Below are 16,600 nucleotides of genomic sequence, written 5' to 3' on the forward strand. Positions count from 1 at the left end.
CAGAGAGGTGTTCAGAGGCCACACCCCTTTTTACAACACTCTGCAACGCAGCTCCACGGCGCTTAGTGGAGGTACCTGGTGGGCTATTTGTCCCCTAGGGGACCTCTGGATTGAAGAGGAATGAATTCCCCAACTTAAAACGCGCCACAAGGCGTGTTTGCACAGTATCACCTCAGGCCCCGCCCCCTACCTTCACCACTGTGCAAACGCGCCCCGTGGCGCGTTTTAAGTTGGGAGATTAAGTCCCCTTGAATCCTGAGGTCCCCTGGCGGCCAACTAGCCCACCAGGTACCTCCAGTAAGCGCCAGGGAGCTGCGTTGAAGAGAGGTGTAAAAAGGGGAGTGACCTCATTACACCTCTCTGCAACGCAGCCCCCTGGCACATACTGGAGGTTCCTGGTGGGCTAGTTGGCCCCCAGGGACCCCCAGTATTGAAGGGGAATTCGTTCCCCCTCTACAAACACACCAGGGGGCGCGTTTGCAGAGTGGTGTAAGGAGGGGGCGTGGCCTCCGGCCCGATCCTTTTTTTTTCTCCCCCCTCTGTTTTTTAGAAGGGGGGTTGTGTAGCCCCCCTTCTTTTTCTTTTTTTTTGGCCCTGGGGACCCCATCCCCCAGGGCCTGCCCCAAATTTAGATTTTTATTTATTTTTTTAAACGGGAAGGGGGCTGCGTGGCCCCCCTCCCCAGGCCATAATTTGCCCCGGGGACCCCATCCCCCAGGGCCATTAAAAAAAAAATGTAAAAAAATTTTGGGGAGGGGGGCCGCGTGGCCACTTATGGCCCCCGGGGCCTGGCCTCCGTTGGGGGCTGTGGGGGGGTCCCCAATCCCCACACGGCCCCGCCGGCTCCCCGCGTCCTGCGGGAGCCGGCATTGCTTTTCCACATGTGGAGCAGCTAACATGCTGCTCCCCGTGTGGAAAAGCAATCGTCTTTGGTATTTGGAAGAGAGAGCAGGATTCCTGCTCTCTCTTCCAAATACCAAAGCAGTTTGCTATGGCAGGATGGGAGCCGCGAGGCAAACAGCAGTGTCCCGGGGGTGGGTACCCCGGGACACTGCAGGAGCCAGCCCTGGGGGGTGGCGGTCCCCAGCGCCATCATTGGCTCCTGGGGACCCGGCCCCCCCACTTAAGTTAAAGCCCCGGGAGGTGGCGGTCCCCGGGGCGTGTGGGGGGGCTCGACCTCCCCCACACAGGGTTTTTTTTTTAAAAAGCCCCGGGGGGTGGGGCCCCTCTGGGCCCCCCATTATAAAACCATATTGCCCCCGGGACTTGGCCCCCCGGGGGCTAAATCTAAACGAAGCGCGGGAGCCCGCGCTTCGTTTGTTTCTTCGTTAGCGGAATGCGCGGTCCCTACGCGCATCCCGCGATTTAAAAAAAATAATAATAATTTTTTTGGGGCCTTCGGGGTCCTTGTGGGACCCCCTGAGCAGGCCTAGGGGGTCAGGGTGTTTCTACCCTGCCCCCTTGTTGCGTTTTGCGTCTTTGTTTTTGTGCTTTCTTGTGCCTCGGTTCTACCGAGGCACAAGATGGCTGCCAACACTTCCTGATTCAGAGTGTTGGCAGCCAATTAGCATTCAGCTCGTGCTCGGGAGGGTTCGGGGAGGGTGCGGGGAGGATCCGCGGATCCTCCCCGGCCATAGATATATATGTACTTTTAACTCTAATTTTCTCAGGAACTACTGAACGGATTTACACCATTAAAGCAAAAGGCACGAGTCTGAACTGAGGACTACCTCTTTGCCAAATTTGGTGTCATTCCGTTCAGCAGTTCGGGCTGTATCTGCGTCAACAAGTCCTATGGGAAATTGCATGGGGAAAACGCATTTTGGGCCCCCCCTTTTTTCTCAGCCCCCGCTTGACGAATCACCACAAAACTTTCTCGATATTCCTTCCCTTGGATCCACGAAGGAAAAACTGAACGGACTCCACTTAGTACGTGCTGCAATTATTTTATTTCGTGCTTCTCGCCGCCATGACGCATTTCGGGCTACCCAGAACCCTTGATCACATGACATGCTCTCAGTTTCTTCCCATTCTTAAAGTGACACAGTGCTTAAAGTGACAATTAATATAAAAAACAGACTATCCGTTCGATCTCTGTTTTTGTGCTTTTAACATGTACATTCGGATATAGATTTAAATTGTCATCATTAAAACAGGTGTTTAAAATATCTATAAATATTGCTGTATAAATACACATATATAAATATTAAACACATGTTAAAACATATAGGTGACAGATGGAAAAAGATAGTGCATCTCATCTCTGCTTAATGCACAAAACATTCTTTTTTGTTTTTTGTTTTTCTGTTCTCTTTTTGATAAGCCCTTGTGCAAATTTGATACTTTAAAATAATTTCTGTATAAATACATTTTGTTTAAACAAATTACACACTATTTAAAATCAAAATCCAATATAAGCGCCCACAGTTTAGACTATTCGACTATCTTTCCTTTAAGGGCTATTCAATTCTAATCCAATGCTCACCATAAACTGATTTAATAATCCTATTGGAGCCCAAACCGTTTCTGTAATTGGGCTCCTATATTCTATATACATTACATAGTTAGTGCAAAATGTGCTATCAAAGTGCTAATATGATGACTACTACTCCTATATATATATATATATATATATATATATATATATATATATATATATATATATATATTTTCACTGAAAAAACCATAGGTTTTCATGCACGTTATAGTTTGGAATTGGCATTTAAAAAACCTTAGAAATTCACTAAAAAAACATAGGTTTCAGGGGCGTTATAGTTAGCTGGACATTTCCCTCGTACAAAACCCTAGAAATTCCCCCGTTATAGTTAGTTCAGCTAACGATAACTCGCGCCCCCGCAATGCACTGCTGATGACGTCAAATATTACATCACTCATGACATGGTCAGTGACATCACTGATGACATCTCAAATGACATCACTGATGACATCACTGATGACGTCAGTGATGTAAAATGGATTTGTTGACGAAAATGGCAGACTGTACTCAACCCTCTGGGGTAATACTTTGCAAATTTGGCGATTCACCACGGCATCCACTGTGATTATATGTTGAAAGAGAACATCAAGTACCAGCATGCTTGATGCATACGCCTATATGGGCGGGACTTGTTGCAACTTATCAAGGGTTCCTTTCACTGCTGTGGTGTTTGCTGCACTTTTTGCCCGTGATCAAGAGCACAGGAGTGCTCGAAACGCGTTGGGCTCTACATGAACTGAGAAGGTTTTGCCACTTTCGCAATGAGGTTTCCTCCCATTAAAGGCAGTCAACCTTTTGCTGTGTGGCGTCTCCTCATTAGGCTTTTTCTTGTGTTGGATATTTAGCGGCCTAGCCTAGGTTACGGAGACCCCCTGCTGCGAGCGATGCGGACTGAGCGCTTTGAAGTTTCGAGCGCCGAGAAGCAAAGGGGCCGGTGCGAGAGAAGTAAAATGGATTAGTTGACAAAAATGGCAGACTGTACTCAACCCACTGGGGTAATACTTTGCAAATTTGGCGATTCACCACGGCATCCACTGTGATTATATGTTGAAAGAGAACATCAAGTACCAGCATGCTTGATGCATACTCCTATATGGGCGGGACTTGTTGCAACTTATCAAGGGTTCCTTTCACTGCTGTGGTGTTTGCTGCATTTTTTGCCCGTGATCAAGAGCACAGGAGTGCTCGAAACGCGTTGGGCTCTACATGAACTGAGAAGGTTTTGCCACTTTCGCAATGAAGTTTCCTCCCATTAAAGGCAGTCAACCTTTTGCTGTGTGGCGTCTCCTCATTAGGCTTTTTCTTGTGTTGGATATATATATATATATATATATATATATATATATATATATATATATATGAAGAAAAACGCCTTCAGGTAACCAAATCCTTGGCAAAGACAAAGCGAACCCAATTTGAATTTGTGCCAGCGTTTATTTAGTGCCCAACACCAATGCCGCCATTACGCGTTTCAGCCCTCGTGGGGTCTTGATCACATGATCAATATATATATATACATACACAACCTACTGGCGGTTGCCAGAAGGTAGTCATAGTTAGGACCTAGTTTCCATAGGAAAAGCGTTTTTTGTTTTCCCAATAACTTTGGCGCAGTTTGACGAATCTTCGCAAAATTTTCAAAACTATTGACCCGCTCCGGTCAGCTCCTGTCTTTAAAGTTTTGGGGTGATTTGTCAAGCTGGGGCCGAGAAAAAAGGGGGTCCCAAAACATGTTTTCCCCATGTTATTTTCCATAGGAAACTTTAGACAAAGCTACAGACCGAACTGCTGAACGGAATTACACCAAATTTGGCAAAAAGGTAGGTCTTGGTTTAGAAAGAGCCCTTTTTGTTAAATGTTGAAAATCCGTTCAGTAGTTCCTGAGAAATTTGAAAAAGAATACGTTTTGATATCTACGGCTGCGGTGGGTTCGTGAACCCTCCCGACCATGAGCGTCATTCTAATTGGCTGCCAACACTCCAAACCAGGAAGTGTTGGCAGCCATCTTGTGACTCGGTAGAACCGTGTCACAAGAAAACAGAAACAAGAGGTGAAAAACAAGAAAGGGGGGCAGGGTAGAAACACCCTGACCCCCTAGGCATGCCCAGGGGGGTCCCACAAGGACCCCCAGGGCCAAAAAAGCATTTTTTAAATAATTCAGCAGATTGCGATAGGGTCGTGAATCCCGCCGAATTTATAAACAAAAAAAACAAAGCACGGACTCCCGCGCTTCGTTTAAAAAAAGCTCCCGGGTCGGCCAGGTCCCGGGGGCACTGCAAATCGATTTGTGGCGGCCCACTGGGGCCCCCGCAGCCCCGGGGACCGCCTCCTCGACGGGGCTGTTAAAAAATGTGTGGGGGGGTCCCAATCCCCCCTGCGCTGCCCCGGGGACCATCACCTCCCTTGGACTTTTACAAACAGCCGTGGGAGGCACGTGGCCCCCCCGCAGCCCCAGGGACCGCCATTTCTCGGGACTCTATTTGGATTTAAAATAACCTGTTGGGGGGGGGCTCGAGCCCAAACACGCCCCGGGGACCTGATGTGACAAGTGTGCAAACGTGCCCTGTGGCCTGTTTTAAGTTGGGAGATTAAGTCCCCTTGTATCCTGAGGGTCCCTGGGGGCCAACTAGCCCACCAGGTACCTCCAGTAAGCACCACAGAGTTGTGTTGCAGAGAGGTGTAAAAAGGGGCTTGGCCTCGGACCACCTCTCTGCAACACAGCCCTGTGGTGCTTACTGGAGGTTCCTGGTGGGCTAGTTGGCCCCCAGGGACCCTCAGGATTCAAGGGGACTTAATCCCCCAACTTAAAACGTGCCACAGGGCGTGTTTGCACACTTGTCACATCAGGCATCGCCCCCTCCCTGCACCACTTCGCAAATGGGCCCTCTGGTGGTTTCCCACCAGAATAGTCAATTCTACTTCCGCCGCAAAAGTAACAGAAGCAAGCTCCTTTGTTGCTCCTGCTCACAGGTGAGACTGTGCACCTTCCCTTTCACTTCGTATGTGTTCAGGTTTCTGGGGTGGGGTCCGGGGACCTAACACTACTGTGCCAGGCCTGAGGCATAGAGTCCCCGGGGCCATGATTCGAACTGAGGAGAGCCCCAAACACATGCTTCATTCCTGGGCATATTAAATGACCAATCATGCAACGACTCCCAGGCCCTGTCCCACCCCAGGGGGTTGAAATGGAGATCAGGCACGCACCACATGCTTGTTTTCTCTGTGGTCAAAGGTTGAATCTTGAACAATGTATATCTCAGGACGCGTGGGGCCAAATTGAAAGTCTTTGGCTTCAGGTAGTGAGCTCTTGCCACCAAGCGTAGTTTCAATAAGTCTCCTAACCTAGAAAGGGGACACTTTGCAGGGAGATGGTTTTCCTAGCTCCCTACGCCAAGCTTCTCTCCTGGCTCTTGGTACTCCTTTTCTGCTGGTAGCGGCTTCTTGTGCAGCCCTTCTGCAACTAGTCAGTCTAGCACCCTCCTGCCCACATTTCCAAGCCCCAGAGCCTCCTGGCTGTCTTGTAGAGCACCTGTGATGATAGTGAGATCTAGCTCTCCCTTCACTGCCTGATCCTCACTAGGCATAAAGGGGCCAGTGCCAATATGCATGGAGAAACCCCTCTATTCCTGTGGTCAGCTACAAACAAGGTCCTTAGTCCATCTTTTCAAGGCATTAGGTGGCATCTCCTTCCAGCTGTCAAAGATTCTGCTGTCGTTGCCTTCCAGGTCCAAAGTCATGTTCACTGTCTCTCCCTTGCCCAGGAGTTAATGAGGGTGAGTGGAAATTTCTAGATGGCAGGCCCACCTGGCGAAACCTAAGATGCCTAGTTCTCCCTCTACCTTGTCCCAACCCTCCTGTGTAGCATTCTGAGACAATCCAAAATGGTGGCGCCAAGTTTTCTCCATGAAGAGCTCCTCTGAGGGCCTCAGCACCCCCACTAGCTGACATCACTGCCAGGTCCCTTTTCACCAAAACATCAAAGGGGGGATCTTCCTGTGTTGGCTCCAGATGTCTGAGGTTACTCCTTTGTTCAGTGGGTCTGGGCTGATCCAGCACAGGTGCAGTGTGACAGCTAATTATCAGATGCAGATTTTCCCCACTAACCTTTCAGTGTCTCAGGAACTGGATCAATCGTTGGGTCATTGCCCCATTTGTGTGGGGAGGCCTTTATATCCTCTGCTGCGGGGCAGGCTAATTAACTGGGCCCAGCAGGTAGGATAATTGCCTGGAATCTGATTTTGAGATGAGCCAGAGAAATGCTACAATTCTTGACATCCAATAAGTGTATAGCTATGTTACTGGAACTTGCAAAATCAAACTCGGTGTTGATGTTTTACCCCCATTTGACACGTTGCTGGACTGTGTAGATGAAATTACACTTTAAGGCAGATTTTATCATATATATATATATAATGCAGTGAAAGCACCACACATTTTTTCCGTAAACCCTACCGACCTATTTCTGAATGCCCACTAATATTACAAGAACTACTCCAGGTCAGCAACTCTCTGTGCAAAATTTCTTCTGTGCCAGGCTACCTGTGCACAATTACCAGGCTACGCATGATGATAATCTCACATACGCAGCCCACACACAAGTGCACACGAGTGTGTACACAAGTTCACATGTAACCAGCCTAGTGCCTCTAGCTGCACAGCAGTGGCCTTATCGTAAAAGATGAACTCCAGCTCATTTATAGAAATTATTTTTACATTTGTTCACAATTAAATTTACATAGTTGTGTCCTGTTATTCTGTAGTAAGAATTTATTGGCTTTCCTAATGATGGTTTATGGTGTAATCTGCCAATAAATAATGAGCAACGAATAGAGCAGTATGAGTGCCAGCATCTGAGGTTTTCTGGTGAATGCCTAACCCGAGACACCCCACTGTGTCTGGTTTTGCATCGGTCCTAGAACAATTTTCTACTTTTGAGAATTTTTCCTGAGACTCTCAGTGGTTACCATGCAGTAATATCTAAAGGACAGTAGGGATGTTTTAAATACATTTAAAGACATGTCTTTTAATACCGAGACTGAACTACTTATGAGCCTGGATGACGAAGCACTCTACAGCTGCAATTATCAGAACACCACTATACAAGTGACAGAAGAAATCTTATTTAACACCTGGTTATGTCACCCCATTCTGTTCATCATGGAATGTGTTGCAATTGGACTTAAGGAAACCTACTTTATATTCAAGGATATATACCATCAAATCCAAGGGACATCAATGGCTATTACCTTTGTTTGGCATGCATTTACGTGCATAGTTTTGAAACACAAAAGATTTTATTTCTTAATAATGCCGTTGAGTACAAATTAAAGTTGTGGTGTAGGTTCATCAATCTCATACTAATTATCTGGCTGGGAGTGAAGAGAAAGCCTCTATGTTTGTTTATAAACATCTAGGATTTACAATTGAGATTCACGCACACTATTAGCTGAGTGGTTATCTTTTGTAGATTTAAGGATTATTTGTGGGAACGGTTGTCCCAATAAGAGGTTTTTAATAAACCAACTGATCTTAATGCTTTGTTACGCTTCAACAGCTTTCACCCAAGGGTGCATACGGAAAGTTTCCCATGTGGACACAATTTACACCCCAAGCGTAATTGCACTGAGAGAACCAAATTCAATGAACCAACCAAAGAATTATCCAAGTTTCTTTTATCAGTGATGTCATAAGTGATGTAATTGACCATGTCATGAGCGATGTAATATGAGAGGTCATAAACAGTGCACATCAGAAGCATAAGTTATAGTTAGCTCAGGTAACTATAACTGCTGAATTTCTGTGGTTTTGTATGAGTGAAATCTGAGCCTAACTACAACATCCCTGTAAGTTTTGTTTTTCTCAGTGAATTAGCAAGTTTTTTTTATAAAAATTCTATTTCCTTACTATAATGTCCTTGTAACCTTTGTTTTTTTCAGTGAATTTCTAAGTTTTTTATGTTATTTCCTAACTGTAACCTGTAACCTCTGAAAGTGAGTGTGCGAGTGAGTGCATCAGTGTCTCAGTGGGTGTGTGAGTGGGTGTTTGAGTGTCTGAGTGGGTCTGTGAGTGAGTGTGTGAGTGTCCCAGTGGGTCTGTGCATGGGTGCATGAGTGTCTCAGTGGGTGCATGAGTGTCTGGGTTAGTGTCTGAGTGGGTCTGTGAGTGGGTGTGGGAGTGTCTCAGTGGGTTTGCGAGTACCTCCATGAGTGTGTCAGTCTGTGAGTGACTGCATGAGTGTCTGAGTGGGTCTGTGAGTGGGTTTGGGAGTCTCTCCGTGGGTCTGTGAGTCAGTGAATGAGTCTCTGAGTAGGTCTGTGAGTGGGTTAAAGTATGAGTGCTTTTGTAAGTGGGTGCATGAGTGTCTGCCTAGGTCTGTGAGTGGCTGTGAGTGTCTGAGAGTTGTTTTGTGAGTGGGTGCATGAGTGCCTGAGGAGGTTCTCCTTGTTTTCTGCCTTTTTTGTCTGCTCACTTCTGATCTTTATTTTGACTCTTTATGCTCATTGCTGACGTTTATTATACCTCTTTCTACTAATTTGTGACCTCTATTTTGACTTTTTCTACTCGTTTCTAACCTCTATTTTGACTCTTTTTGCTAGTTTCTAATCTCTATTTTGCCTCTTTCTGCTCTATGTTGGGCTTTATTTAGCCTCTTTCATCGCATTTCTGATCTCTATTTTACCTCTTTCTACTCGCTGCTGGCCTTCTATTTTGCCTTTTTCTGCTTGTTACTGGTCTTTATTTTGCCACTTTCTGCTCATTTCTGATCTCCATTTTGCCTCTTTCTCCTTGTTTCTGACCTTTACATTGCCTCTTTCTGCTCGTTTCTGACCTTATTTGGCCTCTTTCTGCTCGTTTCTGACCTCTATTTTGCCTCTTTCTGCTTGCTGCTGGCCTTTATTTTGCCTCTCTCTGCTCATAGCCGACTTCTATTTTGCCTCTGTCTGCTCGTTTCTGACCTCCATTTTGACTGTTTCCGTTTGTTTCTGATCTCTATTTTGCCTCTTTCTGCTTGTTGCTGGCCTTTATTTTGCCTCTACTGCTCATTTCTCACCTTTATTTTGCCTCTTTCTGCTCGTTGCTGAGCTCTATTTTGCTTCTTGCTGCTCGTTTTGGACCTCTATTTTGCCTCTTTCTGCTTGTTTCTGACCTTTATTCTACCTCTTTATGCTTGCTTTTCACCTTTATGTTGCCTCTTTATGCTTTTTCTCACTCTTATCTTGCCTCTTCCTGCTCATTGTTGACCTTTAGTCTGCCTCTTTCGGACCTTTATTCGGCCTCTTTCTGCTCATTTCTGCTCTTTATTTTGCCTCTTTCTACTCTTTATCCCTCCGGGACCGTGGGAGAGCCTCAAGAACCCCGTGGTCAAAGTTGACTCCCTGCCTCTTGTGGGAGCCGGCATTGCTCTCACACAAAGGGAGCTGCTAGAATTGCAATTCTTTGTATTGCCATATGCCATATGTAAAGTCCACCTTCTGCATTCAGGCTGTTCATCCAACCCTCCATGGGTAGCCAGGGTGAAGGCTGCGGGGCTAGCCTCTGGCTAACCCCCCGATGGGCAGCCAACCCCCTTCCCAGATCATGGCCTTTGGCTGTGCGCAGCAGGGACATGGTCGCAGGGCCTGCAGCCATCGCCCCCACAGGCCACAGGCAGCCATCCCCTTGGGAGCAGTCTGGGGTTGTCGCAGGGCCTGGCCTCTGAGCAGCTAACCCTACACCACGCACAACCTTCTGCAGCACCAAAATGCAAAAAGTGAGCCTATTGGCTTTATCGAGGCGGGAACAGATCAATATACATAAAGCAGATCGATCATCTTTTTCTAAAAATCACCAATATATTTTTTTATGTACTTCAATAATTCACACAATGTAATGTTTATGAATATTGATTACTAAAAAATGTTTAATAAACATTTATTAAAAAAGCAGGTTTGTGTCTACTTATACATAGTTTTTATTTTTACAATTTGCGGGTAAAAATATAAAAAATAAATAGTCAAAGACATATTGTTTTTGTTAAAAACAAACAAGTCTCCAACTCCATTTCTCGGGGCCGTGCAGGAGCCGACATTTTTGTTTAATGTACGAGCTGCCCTAGTGCCCACTCGGTGCACACAAGATCATTAGTATTGTTAGTGGCTGCAGGGGGAGCCGGCTTGTTTATTATTTTTTTAAACTGGTATGTCCCGGTGCCCACCTGGCAGCGGGGCAGCGGGAGCTGGCATTGCTCCCACCCCACGGGAGCAGATTTCTTTTGTTTCAGCTGGGAGGGAGCAATGCTGTATTTTATCCCTGTCCGAGAATGTGGGCAGGGAAAAGTTTTGTTCCCCCCACCTGGAAGGGCCAGCTTTGTGCTCCCACCCGGTGGGAGAACATTACACTTTCCCTACCAGTGCCCGCAGGCATAAAAATAGACAGTGTCCAATGAGTTGGGGAACCCAGGACTCCGTACTTGAACTGGCACGGAGGGATGGGGTCCCCAGGGCCGTTGTATGACTCTGGGAGGGGGGCATACATTCCCTTCCCCAATTAGTAGTGTGCATCCCCGGGGGATGGTGTCCCCGGGTCATCGTCAGGTTTGGGGAGGGCGCCGTGAAGCCTCCCTCCCTCTATAATATAGGCCCCAGGGGATACAGTCCCTGGGGCCTATTAGAGGCTTAGGAATGGGGGGGGGGGCATGTGCCACCCTCTCGTTTATTTACGGCACGGCCCGGGGAGATGGGGTCCCCGGGGACTTTGTAGGCTCAGAAAGGGGAGCTGCATGCCCCCTTCCCCTTAAATAAAATAGCAGCCCTGGGAATGGGGTTCCAGGGGCCTCTTAGACTAGAGTGTTGTAGAGTGCAGTGGCATAGATTAGTACAGAATAGAGTGGTGCAGAGAGCATTGGTGCAGGGTACAGTAGCGCAGAGCATAATAGAGTGGTGTAGAGTGCCCGTGTCATAGATCGCAATAGTGTAGAGTAGTGTGGCGCGCAGTGGGGTAGAGTGCAGTGGCATAGAGTGTTACAGAGTAGAGTATAGTGGCGTAGAGTGCAGTGGTGCGGAGTAGTTGGTGTAGAGTGCAGTGACGTAGAGTGCATTGGTTTTTGAGTAAAGTGGTGTTGAATGTATTGGCGTAGAGGTCCATGGTTTAGAGTAGAATGGCGTAGAATGCAGAGGCGTAGAGTAGAGTGGCACAGCATAGAGTGCAATGGCGTAGAGTGCAGTGGCATAACATGCAGGGGTGTATGATGGAGTGGCTAAGAATGGAGTGGCACAGAGTGGAGTAGAATGACATAGAGTGCAGTGCCCTTGAGTGCAGAGGCAAAGAGTAGATTTTTCCAGAATAGAGTGACAGAGTGGAGTGGTGCAGAGTAGAGTGCAGTGGTGTTGAGTGCAGTGGCGTAGAGTAGACTGTTTCAACTAGAGTGGAGTGGTGCAGGGTAGAGTGCAGTGGCATAGAGTAGTGGTTTAGAGCGCAGTGGTGTAGAATGCACTGGGGAAGAGTGCAGTGGTGCATATTAGAGTAGTGTGGGGTAGAGTGCATTGGCATAGAATAGAGTGGTGTAGAGTAGAGAGGCGTAGAGTGAAGTGGCATAGAGTGGAGTGGTGCATACAAGAGTGCAGTGACACAATGTGGAGTGGAGTGCAGTGGAGTGGCGTAGCGTGCAGTGGTGTAGAGTGGTGAAGAGTATAGTGGAGCGGGGTAAAGTGAAGTATGGATGGTGTGGTAGAGTACTGCCATTACAGAGAACACATATTCAATTGAAATGACCATTACATTTGCACAGACATACAGTGTTACTGATAAAACAATACAGTGCACAAACGATAATGTGTGGAAAAGTCATCATCTAGTGTATTGATTTGCTTTGAACGCAATAAAATATTTGTTTTCCCCCCACACTTCAGAACTACCAAAAAATGTGCTTCATCTCTGCTTTTCAAATCCGAAATATTCTGAAACATCTCCACAGTTCATTTACAGACATTTAAATTTTGTTTTGTACTAGACGAAAAACAACATTGGACAGCCTTCCTCAAGCACATCCCCAGTAGCCAGTATGACTGACACTTAAATCCTCTCACTTGTCAGAAACAAAAAACAAACACTTGTCAAGAGTGCATATCATGCATAGACATAACAGGCAGCAATATAGTGATTGGTATAGGTCTTAATCCAATAAGCGTCTTCCTGCATGACCCATGTAGTAATTAACAGATGGATATCCATCCGCACCCCTGACATGCAGAGGGTTACAGCATTACAGCACGTCACAGTCATATATCAACATAATAGTCCATGGGTGTAGGCTGACTATTGCTATAGTTTGCTCTGCCCTCTCCAGGCATGGCATCAGTTGTCTCCCCCACATGGTCAGCAAATTGATCAACCATAGGTCCTAATGGGGCACCTCATGCGTGAGCAAATAGGCCCGCAAAGTGTCCCAGTTGTTGCGTAGGCTAAGTGCCTGCGGAATTGTGGAGCAATAAAATTCCAGTTGTGCATTGAAGTAGATCACACTCTTAAGCCACATCTGAATAGTTGGTGAGTGCTCTCTACCCCACACGCAAGCTAGACATCATTTGGACGGAAGGAGGGACACAGAGATAAATTACCTGATGCCCCATTCCACAGACATGGTGCAGCCCAGCAGGACCTCTTTCAACAAGGGGTCAGGAGTGGGACCCGCCATATCAGACAATATATGGAACACTTCCTACCAAAAGCATAAATGCACAGGCAGCACACCTTGTACATTGAGAGTCTTTTAAGTTTAAGCTGGATAAGACATAGGAGTGTATTGTAATTGTGATGCAGAAATTTGAAATGTAGTCATCGAAGTCGGCCATTGAAGGAAAGCTCTCCTATCTGTCTGCAGCAATAGGACCATTCACAAATCCTCTCACTTTGAAGTCAGAGAAAGAAAAGTTAACACCAAGCTCTTTGGAAGATAGGGCCTGACATTTGACCTCTGTCTTTGAATGGACAGCAAATGTGACAAGATAAGGACAAGATTCGAAGGCCTGTTTACAGAAATCGAGCACTGGTGCAAGAATATAGTAAATAGGGTTTGGGCAAAGGAAGGGACGAACTCAAGCTAGACAGCCTAAAACAAATAGAGCCAGCAAATAGAAAGCAAGCAAAGGAGAGTTACAAACCACAAAGCCAATAGTAAGCAACGAGTGAAATGCATTCTCAGGGAAGCTTTCCAAACGTCCCCAAGATGCTGTTAGTAAACCAGAAAGCTGGACTGTCAAGCAGTCTTCAACCTAAAAAGCACTCTTTATGGCCCAAGATCTAGATTTCTGCCAAATTTGGTGTAAATCCATTCACTGGTTTGGGCGGTAACTGTGTCTAAAGTTCCCATGGAATCTTAACGGATCATCCCAAAACTGTACAGGAAGGAGCTGAGGTGATTTTTTTCCCCCAAGTTTCATGAGGATTTGTCAAACAGCACCAAAGATCTAAGCAAACCAAAAAATTCATTTTCAATGGATATACAATCCTAAATATATCATATCTGAATAAGCAGTGCAAGATAGGCGCAGGCGTATCTCAGTGTTTTTTTTTTTTAATGTTAGTTCTTCCCATTTCAAAAATTAATTTTAAGTTCACTTTAACCTTTGTGTTTTTTCTTTGTGAATATCTGAGGTTTTTTTTTAGCACAACTTAAGGTCTTAGCACCACACCTAACAATACCCTCACTTTAACATCAGATGTTTAAGAGAATTTCTGGGAATGTTGATCATATTGTAAATTGGCTTTTTGCCTAACCCAGCGTGGAGGACCTACACCCACTGTGCACAAAATATGCCTACCAAAATTATGCTATTTTAAATTTAGGGAGCTGTTAAGCGACTGAGAACATGGGTAGTGTGAGTAAAGAGATGTGAAAAGTGGATGCTGTAGTTATGCAGACATCTCTTTCTCTTGAACTATTTTAGCTCCTTTAAAATACATTATGCCTCAAATTACTAAAAAACTCAAATTTTTTACCTACCAGTTTCATACCTGCATTAACATCCAACTGTTCTTTTACTTCAACTTGCTCCACAGGAAAAGCTTTAAATTCAACAGCTCCTATTCCAACAAAATTCCGTTCACGAGTGCCTCAATATAGTCTTGAACACATAATGTTAGCGGTCTAGTTCTTCACTAGAACTCTGTAGTGATGCTGCAGTTGATCAATGGGGAATTCACTGACAGACAGCACCTGTTTCATTCTGCATGTCAGAAGGTTTTACTGATATGGATAAAACAGTAAGAGGGATTCAAAACGAAGATGGAAAAGGCGCTGGGAACCAGGTCAGTACAGCGTAGATGATGGGGTACCGATAAAGGAAGGGTGCCACCTAAAACCTGCTTGGAAAAGGTCTAGCATTCTTCAATTAACTATTGGAGCTGTTGCAAGTCAAAGTTCACCATTACCTTATCCGGAAATGGCAGGAGGGAAATTTGCCTGAAATTCTAAGTTCCCGGGGTCTAGTGAAGGTTTTTCCAAAAGAGGATTCACAGAACTGGTTTTCTAGGCCATAGGGGCAATGCCAAGCCCCAGGGAACAGTTAAGCAAATCAAGCAGCGGGGCCTTGGAGGATGGACAGAGAAGCATCATAGGGTTTGTCGGGTAGGCGTCAAAAGGCGAGCCTGCAGGGCGCTGCTAGCCAGGTTGGCATCAAGGTTGGTTGCATCGAGAGGTGTAAAGTTGGTAAAGCTGGGTTTAATTGCCATAAGGTAGCACTGCAAAGCAAGAGTGTCAGGTATGGGGATGATTTCTGTCTGAATGTTTTCCTGAATTAATTTGATTTTGTTATGGAAGAATAATGGCATGGGGAAATGTGGACGAGCGCAGTTGCACTACAGTGCGGAATGATTCTATGGCGAGGTTCAGAGCTTGAGAAACGAGGACTCACGGATTTTGGATTTGTAAGTGGCCATTAAAGATGGGTTTTGTTTTTACCACATAAGGGGGCATATCAGCAAGGCGAGGCGATAGAATTATCGCCGCTTTTGCGGCCGTTTTCGGCCGAAAAGCGGCGATAATTGTATCGCCTAATTAGCAAGCTCACGCTAACGTGTGAAAACTTGCGTTAGCGTAGGAGTTCCTAACGCCCAGCTTTGCATCTCTAATGAGATGCAAAGTGGGCGTTCCTGACCTGACATGACAGGAGAAATGTCGCTAAGCGACATTTCTCCTATCATCAAGCCCCACGCTATGAAGCATAGCGGCAAGAAAAGTAGCGATAACCCCTGTTATCGCTACTTTCCTTACGCCTGCTTCAGGACTGACTTAGCCATGATATCCGATGGAAGGTGGATATCATGGCTAAGTTTCCCTATCATCAAGCTAACACCACATTGCGTGAGATTATCGCCGGGTTTCCAGCGATAATCTCACTTTAGGCAGTTAGCGTGAGGATTTTTATCACTTTTGAGATAAGCGTTGCTAATAGCACGCTATCTCAGCGATAAAAATCCACGCTAGCCGGCGATAATTATCCTAGCGCTAAGTGCGCTTAGCGATAATTATCGCCGGTTGTTTGTGATATGCCCCTTAGATTTTTGGATAGGTAAAGGTCGATCTCAAACAAATGATATTCCGTTGTTAAAGTCAACAAGTAGCCGTCAATTGATGATAATTTTTTCTAATTGTTTAATAACCCTTTAGGACTATGTCAAGGTCTCCCTCTCTGTGTTAGCAGCTGTGCTTGTATTTGCAGGTCAGCCTTCATGCTTTGTCGCATCAGTCTACCTCCGTCACAGTTCCTAGCTCTGTGATTGGAAGGGGCTTTCTGCGTCTTCTCGTGACACTCACCTCGATGATGTAGTCTTTGCCGTCTTTGCTGTGTACCGCCTTAACAGCGCAGATATCCAGACCCCCAAACATTTCTGCACAGGAATCCGCCCAGAGCCGGTACCTGCATCAGGAGAGAAAGCATTGAAAATCTGAAACTCAGCATGGATGGGGGCAGAAGAAACTGTTGGCAGAGCATGGGTAGACTGCCCTAAGTGGAACTCTCTACAGTCTTGCGTCAGTGCAGGTGGACTATGAAACATTTCAAGACCTACACCCTACATGGCTGCTAGAAAAATCAATCGAAGTGTTAGGATGGGTATGCTCCCTGC

The 16,600-nt window shown here is 46.0% G+C and overlaps 1 protein-coding gene across 1 annotated transcript in view; it reads right to left on the bottom strand.

Annotated features, from left to right (window-relative positions):
• SYN3 (synapsin III) overlaps positions 1-16,600 on the bottom strand; it is a 1,380,627-nt gene that overhangs the window by 166,843 nt on the left and 1,197,184 nt on the right. Inside the window, exon 10 of the mRNA XM_085651961.1 lies at positions 16,290-16,392. Within this exon, the coding sequence (XP_085508087.1) occupies positions 16,290-16,392 (103 nt within the window). The remainder of the gene's footprint in view (positions 1-16,289; positions 16,393-16,600) is intronic.

Source organism: Triturus cristatus, chromosome 4_1 (genome assembly GCF_964204655.1).
Source record: "Triturus cristatus chromosome 4_1, aTriCri1.1, whole genome shotgun sequence".
Classification (NCBI taxonomy): Eukaryota; Metazoa; Chordata; class Amphibia; order Caudata; family Salamandridae; genus Triturus; species Triturus cristatus.